Source organism: Bubalus bubalis, chromosome 13 (assembly GCF_019923935.1).
Source record: "Bubalus bubalis isolate 160015118507 breed Murrah chromosome 13, NDDB_SH_1, whole genome shotgun sequence".
In the NCBI taxonomy this organism is placed as follows: Eukaryota; Metazoa; Chordata; class Mammalia; order Artiodactyla; family Bovidae; genus Bubalus; species Bubalus bubalis.
Genome location: NC_059169.1, coordinates 73,826,785 through 73,842,728, shown reverse-complemented (window position 1 = coordinate 73,842,728; position 15,944 = coordinate 73,826,785). Strand labels below are relative to the sequence as shown.

Below are 15,944 nucleotides of genomic sequence, written 5' to 3'. Positions count from 1 at the left end.
AGTGTTTTTTAATTTCATTGGCTGCAGTTGCCATCTACAGTGATTTTGGAGCCCAGGAAAATAAAGTCTGTCACTGTTTCCATTGTTTCCCCATCTATTTGCCATGAAGTGATGGGACCAGATGCCGTGATCTTAGGTTTTTGAATGTTGAGTTTTAAGCCAACTTTTTCACTCTCCTCTTTCACTTTCATCAAGAGGCTTTTTAGTTCTTTGCTTCTGCCATAAGGGTGGTGTCATCTGCATATCTGAGGTTATTAATATTTCTCCCGGCAATCTTGATTCCAGCTTGTGCTTCATCCAGGCCAGCATTTCTCATTATGTACTCTGCATATAAGTTAAATAAACATGGTAACAATATACCTTGAGGTACTCCTTTTCCTATTTGGAACTAGTCTGTTGTTCTATGTCCAGTTCTAACTATTGCTTCTTGACCTGCATACAGATTTTTCAAGAGGCAGGTCAGGTGGTCTGTTATTCCCATCTCTTCAGAATTTTCCAGAGTTTGTTGTGGTCCACACAGTCAAAGGCTTTGGCATAGTCAATAAAGCAGAAGTAGATGTTTTCCTGGAACTCTCTTGCATTTTCTATGATCCAGCAGATGTTGGCAATTTGATCTCTGGTTACTCTGCCTTTTCTAAAACCAGCTTGAACATCAGGAAGTTCACGGTTCACATACTGTTGAAACCTGGCTTGGAGAATTTTGAACATTACTTTACTAGTGTGTGAGATGAGTGCAATTGTGTGGTAGTTTGAGCATTCTTTGGCGTTGCCTTTCTTTGGGATTGGAATGAAAACTACCTTTTCCTGTCCTGTGGCCACTGTTGAGTTTTCCAAATATGTTGGCATATTGAGTGCAGCACTTTCACAGCATCATCTTTCAGGATTTGAAATAGCTCAACTGGAATTCCATCAGCTCCCTAGCTTTGTTCGTAGTGATGCTTCCTAAGGCCCACTTGACTTTGCATTCCAGGATGTCTGGCTCTATGTGAGTGATCACACCATCGTGATTATCTGGGTCATGAAGATCTTTTTTGTACAGTTCTTCTGTGTAGTCTTGCCACCTCTTCTTAATATTTTCTGCTTCTGTTAGGTCCATACCATTTCTGTCCTTTATCGAGCCCATCTTTGCATGAAATGTGCCCTTGGTATCTCGAATTTTCTTGAAGAGATCTCTAGTCTTTCCCATTCTGTTGTTTTCCTCTATTTCTTTGCATTGATCACTGAGGAAAGGTTTCTTATCTCACCTTGCTATTCTTTGGAACTCTGCATTCAAATGGGTATATCTTGACCTAGCAAGAGACAGCCTTAATCTTGTCGCACTGTGCAGTAGCCTCATGAGAAACAGAAGAGAAGGTAGCAGTACAAAAAGAGAATAAATCATTACGCACGAGACTAGAGCCCAGGATGGTGGCCTGGTAATAAATATTTTGCTCAAACACATCCTTATCAGTTCCGTTTCAGGTGGAGTAGAGGCAGAGAGGAAGCAGGGGGGCTGACAGGAATCTGTGCACACACCTCACCTCTGGGAAGATACGGCAGTGGCAGAATTAAATTAATCCTACTTCACCTTCTGTTTTGTAACCTGATTTTGTTTTTAATTAATTATATTCTTGTACAAGAATTTTATCACTTCCTGTTCAGCATCCTTTGATTTCATGTACAGTGTTCCATAATTTAGATTTACTAGTATTTTGTCAGCTGCTTATCATTGAACATTTATTTCCAGATTTTTTGTTGTTGTTGTTGTTGCTTTAAATAATATTATGAAAAGAGCCATAAGTATGAATCTTAGAATACAGTACTGATATTACTTGGGATATGTTTTTAGAAGTGGATTTACTGAGGCTTTGTTTTAAAGTTGGTTTTGTATGTTTAAAAAACAGCCTATATCATGAGATCGTACTGGAGAGAGAGCTTCCCAAGGTCGGGTCGCATCTGCCTTGGGCACCTGCCACTGTGCTTCCAGGACCAGCACAGAGCCCGGCACGAAATAGGTGCTCAGGAAATAGTGTTGAATGGTCACGTGAGAGTTTCAAGAGGTGCAGATTAGGAAATTGTGCTGGTCTAGAAAGCTTGTGTGGCAATAGGAAAATCTGGGAGGAGTATCTGTTCAGTTCAGTTGCTCAGTCGTGTCCGACTCTTTGCAATTGGTAGTAATAAATTCATCAGATGAGGGCAAGCAAGCTGTACTCACAGCCTACAAATTTCTTTTGCTTTGTTTGAAGTGCTACAGGGGATGTTTCTCTTTTGTTTCACCAGAGGGCAGTGTTCCAAGGACTATCACAGGAAGCCTTGTCGGCCTGCATTCAGTCACTGCTTGGAGCGTCAGAGTCCATCAGCAAAACCAAGGTTTGATGAAGTGTTAGATGAAATCTGATCATCTATAATACTATTGTGGAATGCAGCGTTTATATACAGGCACAGAAATTTAAAGCCATTTTGGCAGTAGCATTTATTTTTTTAATGTGATTTAATTTTGAGGCCCTTTGAGAGGAGGTAGTACTTCATTTTAGTGCTAAAGACTACGCTATATAAGAGAGTGCCAGCTTTGCTGAAGTACCAAAGGTGATACTTAGGTTATAAATTCTGTGGGATAAAGGTTTCTTGTTCTAGCCTTAGTAGCAGGAAGGTACTGGACTGCTCTTTCCCTGGAATACCGAAACTGTTTTCAAGGAATGGTAGCAATCTGTCATCATCCCTACAATGACATTCCAAATAGTTGAATGGCCTCACTTGGAGGAATCAGTCAGTCAGTTTGGAAGATAAGAGTTGTGGCCCATGGATTATGTGACTAGAAGGAGTTGACATGATTTTGTAACTTACACTTTTTATTCAAGAAGAAGGGATCTGGTGCTGACGGCTGTTGGCATGTGCTTCTCCCACAACCCCTGAGATTTTTTTTTTTCCAGAAAGTATGGTTCAGGATGCTGCTCTGTTTAACTCTCCACCTAAAATACCTATTGCTCACCAACAGGGAGGAAGTTGTGGGACTGTTTCCAGCCGAAATTTCATAGCTCATGGGAGTTTTCAGACTTTGTGAACCTTTCTAGACTTCCAGATTTATAAACTTGGTTTCTAACTTAAAGGTTTTAGATAAACTAAAAACAGAAACCTCCTCACGGAAGAATGTGGGATCCTAGACAAGCTGGAAAAAGCTCTGCCTTTGTGACCACTGTATGTTCCCATTCATGGGATTGAGACTTGAAGGGAAATTCTGACACGGGAACTAGAAGAGAATGGAAAGTTAAGTTATAGACAGGCAGGTTGAAATTTAAAACATATTTCCCAGCCTGAGCTTTCATGTTCTTTTGTTACAGAGGGGATTAGGAACCACGTCTAACACTAGACACATGTTTAAGTAAATTGTGGTATATTCCATACAGTGGAATATACAGATGTTAAATTCCAGAAAAGGGAATGATAAAATTTAACATAAATATGTTAAGGTAAAAACAAGGCGCAGGATACGAAGCAGATGATAACTATGTAATTAATACATTCATTGAAGAAAGTAGTGATGAAAGGTTGGGGTGACTGCAGATGACTCTTGTTTCTTCTCACACTTGTCTGTATTTTCCACAGTTTATACAGTGAGCATGTATTTCTTAGATTATCAGAGGGAAAACAATGACATAATTTAAAAAATTCATGTGCTTATATCCTCTTGTACCTCTGTCCTCATTTTAAAGGGACGAATGAAAGCCCTTTTTTTTCATTATTTGGCCTTTTCCCCACACAACCTGTAAGGCCATCCTCACATAAGGCCATTGTCTAACTCTGTTTCCTTCATATTTTAAGGTGCTTAAATATATATGAGGAGACCTTCAATTTAGTAAGAATTAGCCAATTTATTTTCACAACTAAGTTAGTGTGCTTTTCATCTTTCAACTTTTGGAAAAGTGATCAATGAAAATGGCTTAATGTGTTGAGACTTTCTTAAGGAAAGAAATTTTCTTCCATACTAAAATTGAGCACCTAGTGTATCAGTACACTAACATGATACTATTTGCTGAATCACAGTAGCTTCAGCAAAGTAAATCTGATCTATATGGTACTGTTTTCTCCTTTGGAGCTGTTAGTTCTTTTGAAGATAGAGCAATTATTCAAAGCGGATAGCATTTCCTACTTACCCGGTACTCTGTGTCCCAGAGTGCAAAGTGAGTTTCCAGCAGATAAATCATACATGTTGATTTGTGTCTATTCAGGAGGGTGGGAAGGAGAGAGAGAACAGAGAGCAGTCACTTTAATAACCTCTTTAAAGCTTATACAGTGCACCTTGTTTTACTGTGCTTTGCTTTATTGTGCTTCACAGATAACTGGGGTTTTGTTTCTGTGTTTTTTTACAAACTGAAGATTTGTGGCAGCCCTGCGTCAAACACGTCTGTTGGCACCATGTTCCCAACAGCATTTGCTCACTTAGTGTGTTTGTATCACATTTTGGCAGTTCAGTGTTTCAAACTTTTTCATTATTATGTTTGTTGTGGTGATTGGTGATCAGGGATCTTTCTTATTACTGACTTGCTGTAGGCTCAAATGATGGTTATTTAAAAATACTTGATTGCTAAAGATGGTTAATATTTTTAGCAATAAGTATTTTAAAATTAAGGTATGTACTTTGTTTCTTTAAACATAATCCTGTTGGCCACATAATAGTATGGTGTAAATGTAACCAAAAAATTTGTGTGACTCGCTTTGTTGCGATAATCACTTTATTGCAGTGGTCTGGAACCAAACCCGGTGTGTCTCCAAGATGTGCCTGTATTAGTTACTGAAAGACATTATTCTTTTCCTAATGCAGAATAAGTTCATTGAAAATATTTTCAAAGTAAGTCTGTCTTGGGTAGCAGCAAGAAGGAGCAAACATAGCCTTGCTCTTCTTAATATACAGACTCTTCTGAAATGAGAGCTATGGTGATTCACTATTTGGGGAACTGGGTCAGAGCTTTGAGAACTGAGCTTGAATCACAAAACTCTTGAGGATGTGTCCTGAGAGGGTAAAAGGAAATGCGGGAGTGTCTGCACTTCCTGTGTGGGGTGTAGGTAGTCCGTTCTCCATTGCTGGAAGGGTAATCCAAAATGACCACCCCAAATCTTTTTATATTTGGAGGCTCCTTTTGTACTTTTATATAAATACCAATATTTCTGATATTCTGAATATTGAAACCACTTTGACCAAACAGTGAAAGCTATGTTACTGAGAGAAACTAGGAAGCTGTGAGAGATGGAACTCTGCTTCCTGTGCTGTGCTGATCTTGGGCCATATCGTCTCTTCTCTTTCTGCACCAGGTTAGAATAGACTTGACTTCTGTTTCTAACTGTGTTGTTACGACCTTTTGTCTGGTTTACTTCCTTGGGTTTGCTAAGTAGAGTAGATGATAGTAAAAGTTTGAAGTAAGATTTTTCCAGATAGTTTCAACCTGAAAATATGGTTGAGTTCATCGCACAACAGAGGAGTATTAGTACCATGTAGTTATGCTAAAGGCAAGTGACCTAGATGGATTAATGTCGAATTAGTAGCAAATGTGTTATATGTATTTCTATTTTTACTTAATCTGTGATAATATCCATTTTTCTGTCTTACAATTTAGACTCAGATTGATGGACAACTTTTCTTAATAAAGCACCTTTTGATTCTTCGTGAACAAATCGCTCCATTTCACACTGAATTCACCATTAAGGAAATTTCCCTGGACCTCAAGAAAACTAGAGGTACTTCATTGCCCTGGCTGGCACAGTTGGGTGTGTTTGACCTGTCCAAGTGTGGCAGCACAGGTTTATAGGTTTATTTTATGTTCATCTGCAATTTTTTATTTTGCATGCTGTGCTTGCTGAGCATGTTGCTTATTCATACTAAGCTAAGCTGACAACATCCTAGTTATATCTAACTTGCTGTGTTTTCTTTATGGAGAGAACTATATTTGAGCATTGCAACTTGCAGTGGAGCATGACTTCTCTTAGACTCTGCCACGTATTACCATAACCAGTTAAAAAATGAAAGATCATTGTAATAACTACTTAAGAGTGTCAGCTAACTGGAATTATTTTAGACATTGGGTTTGTCAATTCACAGAAACTCAGGAAGCCACCTGGGTAGAATCAGAAGAGTGAGTCAGGTTCTGTTCCTGGTCCATCATTTCCTGGTTCTTGTGATTTTAAACGTGTGTTTTAGCTTCCGTACCCTGCGTAAAATGAGCAGAATTAACCCATCATGATGCTTTCACCAGATTATCAAGATCATTAAGAGTGAAAGTGAATGAAAATATATATTAAAGTGTTTTTGTAAGCTTAAGGTGCTTAAATAAACTTGTTGTATTATTAAATCAGCTGGTTAAGTAATCGCATCGATAGAATCTTGAATTGGTAATAGACATTGAATCATCTTGAGATAGGTGCGTCATCCATACTAATGATTTGTTTCTGACTGAATTAGCAAGTGATGATTTCTAAAAGATTACAGTAGTTATTTTTTAAGATGCTGATCTTGAACAGTTAAAGGATATACCATCAATTTCCATCTCCCTTACTTACAAATTTATCTAAACTTTATCTTTTCTTAACCATTTCCAAGAGAATTAAGCTCTAATGCCTTAAGCCATCCATTTATGAAATGAATGGATTTCTCCCTTGTGCATTGGGAGAATTGAGAAAATTCATAGCCATTAAGATTACTTTTTGTATTCCATGGTTTAGAGGGTCTCCAAATATAGGATTTCCAAGAGGAACAAGTTACTTTCCTAATGACTGCTTATAAAATAGTGGACTTGCTGTAACATCACTTGGAATCAAAGTGAGTCATATTAAAACAGCTTATTCTTTTTCTTTTCCTAATGCACTTTCCTTTTCACTGTAGAGAATACCTTTTGGTTCTGGTGGAATCTGGATAGTAAGCCTGTATGTTATTCAACTGCTTTGTAAATTTTTTTTTTTCATAATAGCAGCCAGATTTCCTGACTTTTGCCTTTATAGAATGCATCATTTTTAAATTTTTTAATTTTAATTTCTTCTCATCAGAGGCTTCCATTACCCAAACATTCTGGTTGATTTCCTCCTTTCCTTTCAGTGTGACATGTGGGAATAGCACCCTAACCTTGAGGAATGCCAGGCACTGATTGTCCTTATTTTATTCTAAGGATGAGGTGAAGCAGGACTGATCTATTTTCTTTCATATTTTTTCTAATTCATAACCTGTTGCTACTTTGTTCTACTATAGATCCACTGAGGTGTGAGAAAATAAAGTGTTAATTTTGGCAAATTTTGGTTTAAAATATGTTTTCCCTACAACATAATGAAGGTTCTGTAATCCTGCTGTATGATCACCTACAGTTTTTCAGGTTTCCTGTAGAAAGGACAGCAGAAATGAAGAGTCATTTACTAAAGAATACTGAATTCAGAATATTGAATCTGATAGGGGATTTGTTTTCAGTTAAATCAGTTCACAGTCGAGGCCGGGAGTACAGTGTGGTGTGTGTATGTACTTTTAAATCCAGGCTAGAAGCACTTCATGCTGTGCTTTCTCCAGCCTGGCAAGGCAAAGCAAAGTAATGGGCTTTTCTGACTATCACTTAATACTTGCTGTCTGTACTTTTAAGCCTCTTAACCTCTCACTACTAACGTTATATCTTATTGCATTTGAACATCAATGAGACCTGTTAGTACTTTGCACAGATTCTAGTTAGTCTGGAGGTTAAGGGGTAAATATGTCCTTTTGGTGTTTTTTTTCCTTTTTTTCTGGCTGACATATTAATTTATTCTCTCTGCTTTGAATGAATAAATTTCTGTGCCAGCCAGATCTTAAACAAAAGAAGCTGGGTAAGTATATGAATCTTTTTTTTTTTTTTTTCCAAAGAAAATCTTATTTAGCATCATTAAAGCTGTGAAATTGTAAGGTGTTAATTACCATTTATCCTTTTTTCTTTCTTCCTAAAAATAAACAATTGCGGTTAATAGCCATTTTGCAATTCTGAGTTCTAGAAAATAATTATGCGTGAGTACTGTAGCTATCATGGGCACTGACCTCACCCACTCATGGAGGTGACTTGGAAATGAAAGCGCTTTTGCTCTGTGGTGATAGAGAACAAGTGTATGTTTACACACTAAAATAGTTACGTGACTTCTCTGTTGAAACTGTACATGTTCACTGGATGAGTAATTTTGTTCCACAGATGCAGCATTTAAAATCCTGAATCCTATGACTGTTCCAAGATTTTTTAGGCTGAATAGCAACAATGCCTTGATAGAGTTCTTGTTGGAGGTGAGGAGTCTGTTTTCTTGGTGGTGGGAGAGAAACGACATTCTTTGCATGTCTGGTAATTTCTAGGCACATAAAAACAGGAGGAAATTGTCATCTTCTTTTTAAGGGTACTCCTGAGATAAGAGAACATTACCTCGACTCTAAAAAAGACGTAGACCGCCACCTGAAATCAGCCTGTGAGCAGTTTATTCAGCAGCAGACCAGGCTGTTCATAGAGCCGCTGGAGGAGTTCCTGACAAAGGTACAGACCTTGCTGCATGTTTGGGAAAGTAACTTTGAATTCTTCCCTAGATTGCAATTTGAATTGCCTTCTTGTGAAATCCTTGACAGAAGGAAATAGTAAACCAAGGTCTTAACAATCCTAAGAAATCACCGTGTTTCCTCTTATGGAAGCTTTTTGGTTTGGACTTTTAGGTAGGCATGCAGAATTCTTCAGTTTTAAAAGGAGGTGTGAGGATTGGAAATCTAGTTACAGCAGGCTCTGGTTAGCTCTGTTCTCCACAGTGTAGATGTCTGCATGTGCTCTGGGACTCTCGCTTAGATTAGGACCTTCATGGCAGTAGTCCCAGACCTATGTATGAGGGTTTCCCATTACCTAAATGAGTTTTTTTCCTCTTGTTTTACATGCTGTTCCTACCTTTCATTTTGTATGGATAATTGAGAATTGAAGATTCTATATCATTGCATTGTTAATCACCAGATATATAGATTTACAATAATCTGTCTATCTCTCTGTCTCCCAGCTAAAATCCATAAACTGGCAAATGCCAGCAAAGAAAAAAATCAGATCATGGCAGTTTTGACTTTCTTTTTTCAATAATTGTTTGTAAAGATGTTTAAAAAGTCTTGAAATTAATTTATTAATCTCTACTATCTGTCCAGACTTGAATTTGCGGACATTTAAAAAAAAAAAAAAAATGACAGCCTTTTCTCTCAAATTTGCTTACCTAAGTCTTAAATGGGGAGACAGGGTGTATCTAGGAAATGACAGGAGGCAGCTCAGGAGATTGTTCGTTGGTAACGTGTTGCTGGGTCCTGTGATAAAGACAGAAGATACTAGTTTTTAAAAATAAGAAATGATACCAAAAAAAAAAAAAGGCAAATATAGAAAGGGTAAACTATTTTTTTTATGATTGGGGTATATTACTTGTTTGGTGGATTTTAGCCTGTTCAAGAATTTGGAATGTGTGCTTTTTTTTTCTCACTACATAAATTTAAAAGGAGTGTGGTGTAAATGTTTTCTACCAGCTTTTGATTTTTAAAAAATGGTGCTAGTATTGATATTTTGTAAGTTACAAATAAGTCATCATAGTTTTTACTAAAACTGCCCTCATGGACAACTAGTTTGTAGATTGTAGTATGTGTTTTGGGAGAGCATCCACATTAATACTGGTGGGAAATGCTAGAGATGAATATTTTACAGTAACAGAGCAACAGAACGAATCTTCTGATGTAAGCAAGTTGGTTATAATGAAATCTTGGCTTAAAGGGTTTTTTCCTAGAAAAACAGAGTTTTCCTAGAAGTCAAAAGAATGAAAATTTACTGATGGCAGTTGTCCAAGTTGACCTGAATATAAGTTTGGTATATTTAATATGTGCTAAGTCGCTTCAATTGTGTCCGACTCTCTGCGACCCTATGGACTGTAGTCTGCCAGGCTCCTCTGTCCATGGGATTCTCCAGGCAAGAATACTGGGGTGGGTTGCCATGCCCTCCTCCAGGGGGTCTTCCTGACCCAGGGATCGAACCCACGGCTGTTACATCTCCTACTTTGATAGGCTGGTTCTTTACCATTAGTGCCACCTGGGAATCTGGTTTAACTTTGTGCATTTTGGAAGATTCTGGACACTGAACATTCTTTAAAATTGAGACATTTAGGTAGAAAATATGTATCCAAGTCTGAATTATAGCATAGCTCTGCCTGGACATGCCACACACTGCAGCAGGGACCCCGTGCAGCTGGTCATGCAGCTCTGTTTATACTCCTCTCACTGTGGGGCGGGGGAGGCAGAGGTCTCCCTCACTCCCGCCACCAGCTCAGTCTGTGTTGCCCTTCCTTGGTTCATTCGCAGTTGTCTTGATTTTCCTTTTACAACCCTGGTCCCTCACTACTCTTCACTGTTTAGTGAGGCTCTTTAGTAGATACTTCAGCTTAGAGGACCCAGCATCCCTTCTACGTTATCTTATTCCAAATTGGAGAAGACTCTGATGTCGGTAAGATTGAGGACAGGAGGAGAAGGGGTGACAGAGGATGAGATGGTTGGATGGTATCATTGACTCAGTAGACATAAGACTGAGCAAACTCCTGGAGGTGGTGAAGGACTGGGAAGCCTGGTGAGCTGCAATCTATGGGGTTGCAAAGCATCTATGGGGTCGCAGAGAGTCAGACGTGTTCAGATGTGACTGAACAACTGAAAAACAACAAATTCCAAATTTAGGTTTCTTCCCTTGTCCTCTTGGCATAGAGTGGGTCAAAGGCGAAGATATATAGACACACAGGCAACTCACATGCACTGTGCACACTAGAGGTCATACAGACGCTTGTGATCATTTAAGACATTGTTTCTTAGAATTTGTGGACCAAACATTTTTCATGTTTCACCAAGTCAGCATTACTAGTACTCTGAATAGCAGAGACAGAGTAAATGATTTTAAAACTTTAAAAGGATTTTCTTTGAAAGTAATTCTGCAGGTGCAGAATCTTACACTTTACCCTTTTATTATAATTGCCATTGTAAGGCAGGCGGTTCTTGTGCCTTGATAAATGACTGCGAGAAAAACAGTACTCATCCATGTAGAAAGGAAACAGTATTTCACCTTTCATTTGGATGTATGCTTGTAGGTCTCAGTATTTACTATTTGGATGTAAGCCTCATTAGCAAGATGTCCTCAGCTTGTTTCTGAGTTTGGACTGATTTTAAAAATATATATGGATTTGCCATAAAACAAACTGTGAGAGTCTGTAGAAAACATTTTTAGGTTGTCAGAAGATTTTATTTTTTTGGACCTGAAGACTCCAGGTGTGATTCCGATCCCCTTCACCTGTTGTAAATTGGCTTGCTTTATTGTATATGTAGCTCTTTGCTTGAACTCTCTTTGTTGAAATGCTTTGTTTTCATTAACTCTCCTTACATCCCCTCTACCTAGAGTAGGTAAATCATCTTCATTTCAGACTGAGAAATTCAACCTTAGCAGTGTGACCCATTACACATGAGATGAACATTTCTATGGCATTTTTAATCTATCTGGTGTAAACATCCTTCCTGATTTTTTTTGGGTCACAATTAATAAAATTTTATTTTATAAAATAATGAAATTTCTTGAGAATGATAAAGTTCTAGAAGAACTTTGCCTTGTTTTCTGCTTCTTGAAAAATAGCCTTTTCTCTCAGCATCATTTGAGTGGTCCTAGGGAGTGCAGTGGGCTTCCCTGGAGGTCAGTCGGTAGAGAATCTGCCTGCAATGTAGGAGACTGCCTGCAATTCAGAAGACCTGGGTTTGATCCCTGGATTAGAAAGATCCTCTGGAGAAGGAAATGGCAACCCACCCCAGTATTCTTGCCTGGGAAATCCCATGGATAGAGGATCCTAGTGGGCTACAGTCCATGGGGTCACAAAGAGTCAGACATGAGTGAGTAACTGAGCATGCACGCAGGGAGTGTAAAACTGTTTCCAAGTTTTGAGGGGTAGAGGTTCATACAAAAACTTTTGGGTCAGATTTTTTCCAAAACTAAAACACTGTCCATACTTTTTCATTGTTCTTGAATTTCATCATGTTGAATATTGTTTGAAGCTGACTCCTAAGTAGGGCTTGGGGTAGTCATAAGGGCAGTTGAGAGAGCACAGCATTTCGAGGCGAGGACGCTGAGCTGCCAACCCGCATTCTGTGCCTCCTGACCAAGATGGGCGCATGCGCTCACCTTCTCCAAGCCTTGTTTCTGATCCCTACAGAAGAGCGCTGTCATATCCCTCCTTCTTACTTATAGTTGGTACGAGGACCCTGGTGGCTCAGATGATAAAAAATCTGCCTACAATGCTGGATACCTGGGTTTGATCCCTGTGTCAGTTTGGGAAGGGAAAGGCTGCCCCCTCCAGTATTCTTGCCTGGAGAATCCCATGGACAGAGGAGCCTGGCAGGCTACAGTCCTTGGGGTTGCAGAGTCAGACACGACTGAGCAACTTTCACTATACTCTATATAGTGATATATATATATACATATATCACTATATATATCAGGACCAGAAGATCAAAAATAGCAAAGTACTTTCTAAGTACTTGCAGAAATGTTAGTTTATGTGACAAATATGAAGTGAAGATTTTGCTTTTGCAAAAAAATCTGAATGAAAGTATTTTATAGGAAGTATAATTTCAAGGTTTATAGCTAAGCTGAAAAGTGTTTCCCGTGGTAGGACCAGTTTATGCTAAAAACTCAGACTTTAAGTTAGCAGATTTCATTTCCTCTCAAGCAATTTGCTAAAGTATTGCAAGTTTACTCTTAATGTTCCCTCTTAAGTATTATTAATTTCCTCAGTAACAGTATAAATTAAATTTTTTTCTGACATAATGTTGTAATAGAATTTGACCTATAAGTTTCATTTCTGTTCTTAAGGTGTTATAACCTAATGGGAAACCAAGATGGATATGATGTAAACATGAAGATGTGTACAGCAGTGTCATTATGAGACAGTGGGCCTGTCTTCATCCTGTGGGGTTTTAAAAAAGATGCGGCTATTGGGGAAGCTGTTTGAGGAAAATGCTCCTTGAGGTCTAACTTAAAGACAAGTGTTGGGTTGGCCAAAAAGTTCATTCAGGTTTTTCCGTAAGATGTTAATGGGAAAACCGAAACGAATTTTATGGCCAACCTAATTAATTATCTAGCTAGTAAATAGAGGTGAAATATACCAGTCTGTATTTGCTTTTAATATAAAAATAGTTCTGTGTAGTATATGTCGTTATGAAATTGGTTAAATTCTGGAACAGGCAGTGCACCAACAGGCTGGCATTACTATTGAAGTGTAAAAGTTGGATACAGAAGAATGTTCAGTCAGGACTTAGATTTAAGTGGAAAAAAACAGTTTTCAGAGCACTGTGTTCCTGCTTTTGTAAATGTAGACACATTAATATGTTTCTATTTACGTTGGGAAATATTGGGGATAATATACACTAAACACGAGCATGTTTTTCTTTTAGCATTGTCTGATCCCTAGACAGTGACTCACTTTTAAAAGCAGCGTTTCACAGTAAACATAAAGCCATATAGAGGAATTGAGTGACAGTGGAAAGGGGCGATTTTATACACATGACAGCATGAGCCAAGGACCTAGAAGTAGTTTCAGGAATGTGAACTTGGTAGAAACAGAGGGCTCAAGAGGCCTGGGTTAACGTTATATCCTGTCTGTGCTCATGCTCTGCCTGCATATTTATGTGGCCTTCTTTATGAGAAATCGAAAGAGTTGGTGTTGAAGTCTTTCTAATGAGACTGTCTACTGAGGCCAGGTCATGGCCTGGACCTTTGGCACTTAGCAGTCCATTTCTAAAAAGATGTTTTATGAATTTCTGTCTTTCACACTTCCCAGCTCCACCTTAGCCCCACTGTGGTCTGCCATCTTAAGAACATTCTTGTCCAAAATGCATGGTTTTGCTTCTCTGCACTGGTGCTGAGGAATGAGGAGAGAAGTGACTAGAGGGTGGGCATCCACTTCCATCCCTCTCACACTGGTTGGTCAAGGGTGCTTTTTGATGCTATCTGAAAACTCTTTTTTTTTTTTTAAATAACATTCTCTCTGCCTATAATGAAGGAAAGGACCCTGTAGATACATAAAGGGGATTTTGTCCAGCTCCTGTGACATTTTTCTGATAACATAGGAAAATAATTTAAAGTTACCTAACAGTCCACTTAAAGAGAGATCAGTTTTGTGTTGATGTTTCTCTCAGTCTTCATTCTTGTCTTCCTGAAATGTTTCAGGCAGAATGCCTCAGGACATTGGTGTGGTTTTCTTTTTGCAAAACAGTGGTATGCCTTGAAATCACGAAAGAAGTTTTGCTAAAATATTTTATTGGTTGTAAAGGACTATGGGAAATGATTCATTTTCTCTTAGAGCTGTACATTTGGTTATTGTTATTTTCATAGGTTTGAATTGTGTCACATCTTTTGAGAGCAGTTCTAGTTTAATTTGTCATCAGTGAAATGAAACTTTTTTCCTTTTGTCTCCTCTACTAGGTTTCAGCATTAAAAACAATGGCCAGTCAGGGAGGACCTAAGTATACGCTGTCTCAGCAGCCTTGGGCACAACCAGGTATCCGCATTTTACTATTTGGGATTTCCCTTTTAGGATGTCGGTTAATTTGCATTTATATAGTCATGCTCTGACAGCTTGGAGTTGGTTTCCTACTCCTGCTGTGGTTTAGGTTAATGCAAGATCCAGTTTGGAGTTGACAGGTCTTAATTTAGCCAACACTACTTGTATTTCAACAAGCATTCCAAGTCAAAGGAAGAATTAAAAAAAATACACACACATATTAAAATAAAAATATACACGCGCACACCCAGTTAAAAATAAAATGTGGCTTAAATGAGAATGCTTTGAGTGCGCTAGTTTTTGTATACCTGCTTTTCACTGTCTTAGAACTCGGATGAAAATACAGTGCTTGATAGTATGAAATTAATGGAGAGTATGCTACTGTTTCCAAGTATTATATGAAGAAATATTGGACATTATTACATTTTATACAAGTTACATTCTCTTTAACGTTTTAGAGTGTTTGAAAAAACATTGTAAAAGTTGTTTGGGAGTTGTCAGGCAATGTCATTGATTGGCAGAAATGCTTGAGATGTTTCCTGTCTTAACTCTTTCCTAAATGTAAATTTTTTTGTGCTAGAAGGTTTTTTCCCTTCTTTGGCATTAGATAGTAGACATTGAAAATCAAGACTAGTTTTGTGGGTTATTTTTAGTCCATTTTGTGACAGTTTAAGTTGTCATTCAACCAGAGTAAATCACTTTGTTAGATTATATATTTCTGGCCGTTCCTTGGCTCATGTTGTGATAGAGATCCCTTGAAAGAGAAGAGCACGATGGCGAAGCAATCAGTGTTTTAATTATGGGTAAGCTGTGTGCAAGTTGGTAGGAAGCGATTTGCTTATAGCGAGAAAGCCGAAGGATGATTCCATCTTAGCAGTTGTAAAAGATTGACTGTCTGTAGACACTTAAACTAGAATTAGGTCTTTAACACGATTGGCTTTCCATAGTGAAAGAATGTATGTCTGTCGGGTACTTATTTCTTTTGGGAAAAAGAATTGAGGCCATTCTGAAATTTTCAGTTATTCTTATTAGTGCCTCAGGTTAGTCTGAAGTTGAATTAGAACAGAGAAGAGTGAGAGTAGCTCTGTGTCTCTTAGGAAGATTTGTGAAGCATAGAGAATTATCACTTGTATTTGAACGAAAGGCAGGATTTTATGCCAAAAATTTGTCACGGGAACTTTTATAGGTTTGCATTGATTTGTTTTATTTTGCAAATAAACTTTGTGACACACTTTAGTCCTTTGTTCACTGCGGTAGAGACAGTGAGTGGTATACTGGGTTTATTATTTTAGACCTTGTGTTGTATATGAGATTGAAGTCTTCGCCATCTTACCAAAGGACAGAGAACATCCTTCGTGTAGTAGTACATTCTGTCAAGAGACAGAAAACCAACCTTT

General features: G+C 38.2%; 1 protein-coding gene across 4 annotated transcripts in view; it reads left to right on the top strand.

The window, feature by feature from the left end:
- Positions 1-15,944, top strand: part of COG3 (component of oligomeric golgi complex 3) — a 61,433-nt gene that overhangs the window by 34,731 nt on the left and 10,758 nt on the right. For 3 of the 4 annotated variants that reach the window (XM_006072541.4, XM_044926823.2, XM_044926825.2), the window contains exons 16-20: positions 2,260-2,349; positions 5,589-5,709; positions 8,163-8,251; positions 8,358-8,492; positions 14,469-14,544. In XM_006072541.4, coding sequence (XP_006072603.2) covers positions 2,260-2,349; positions 5,589-5,709; positions 8,163-8,251; positions 8,358-8,492; positions 14,469-14,544 — 511 coding nt within the window. The remainder of the gene's footprint in view (positions 1-2,259; positions 2,350-5,588; positions 5,710-8,162; positions 8,252-8,357; positions 8,493-14,468; positions 14,545-15,944) is intronic. The other variant, XM_044926824.2, reaches the window with a different exon arrangement.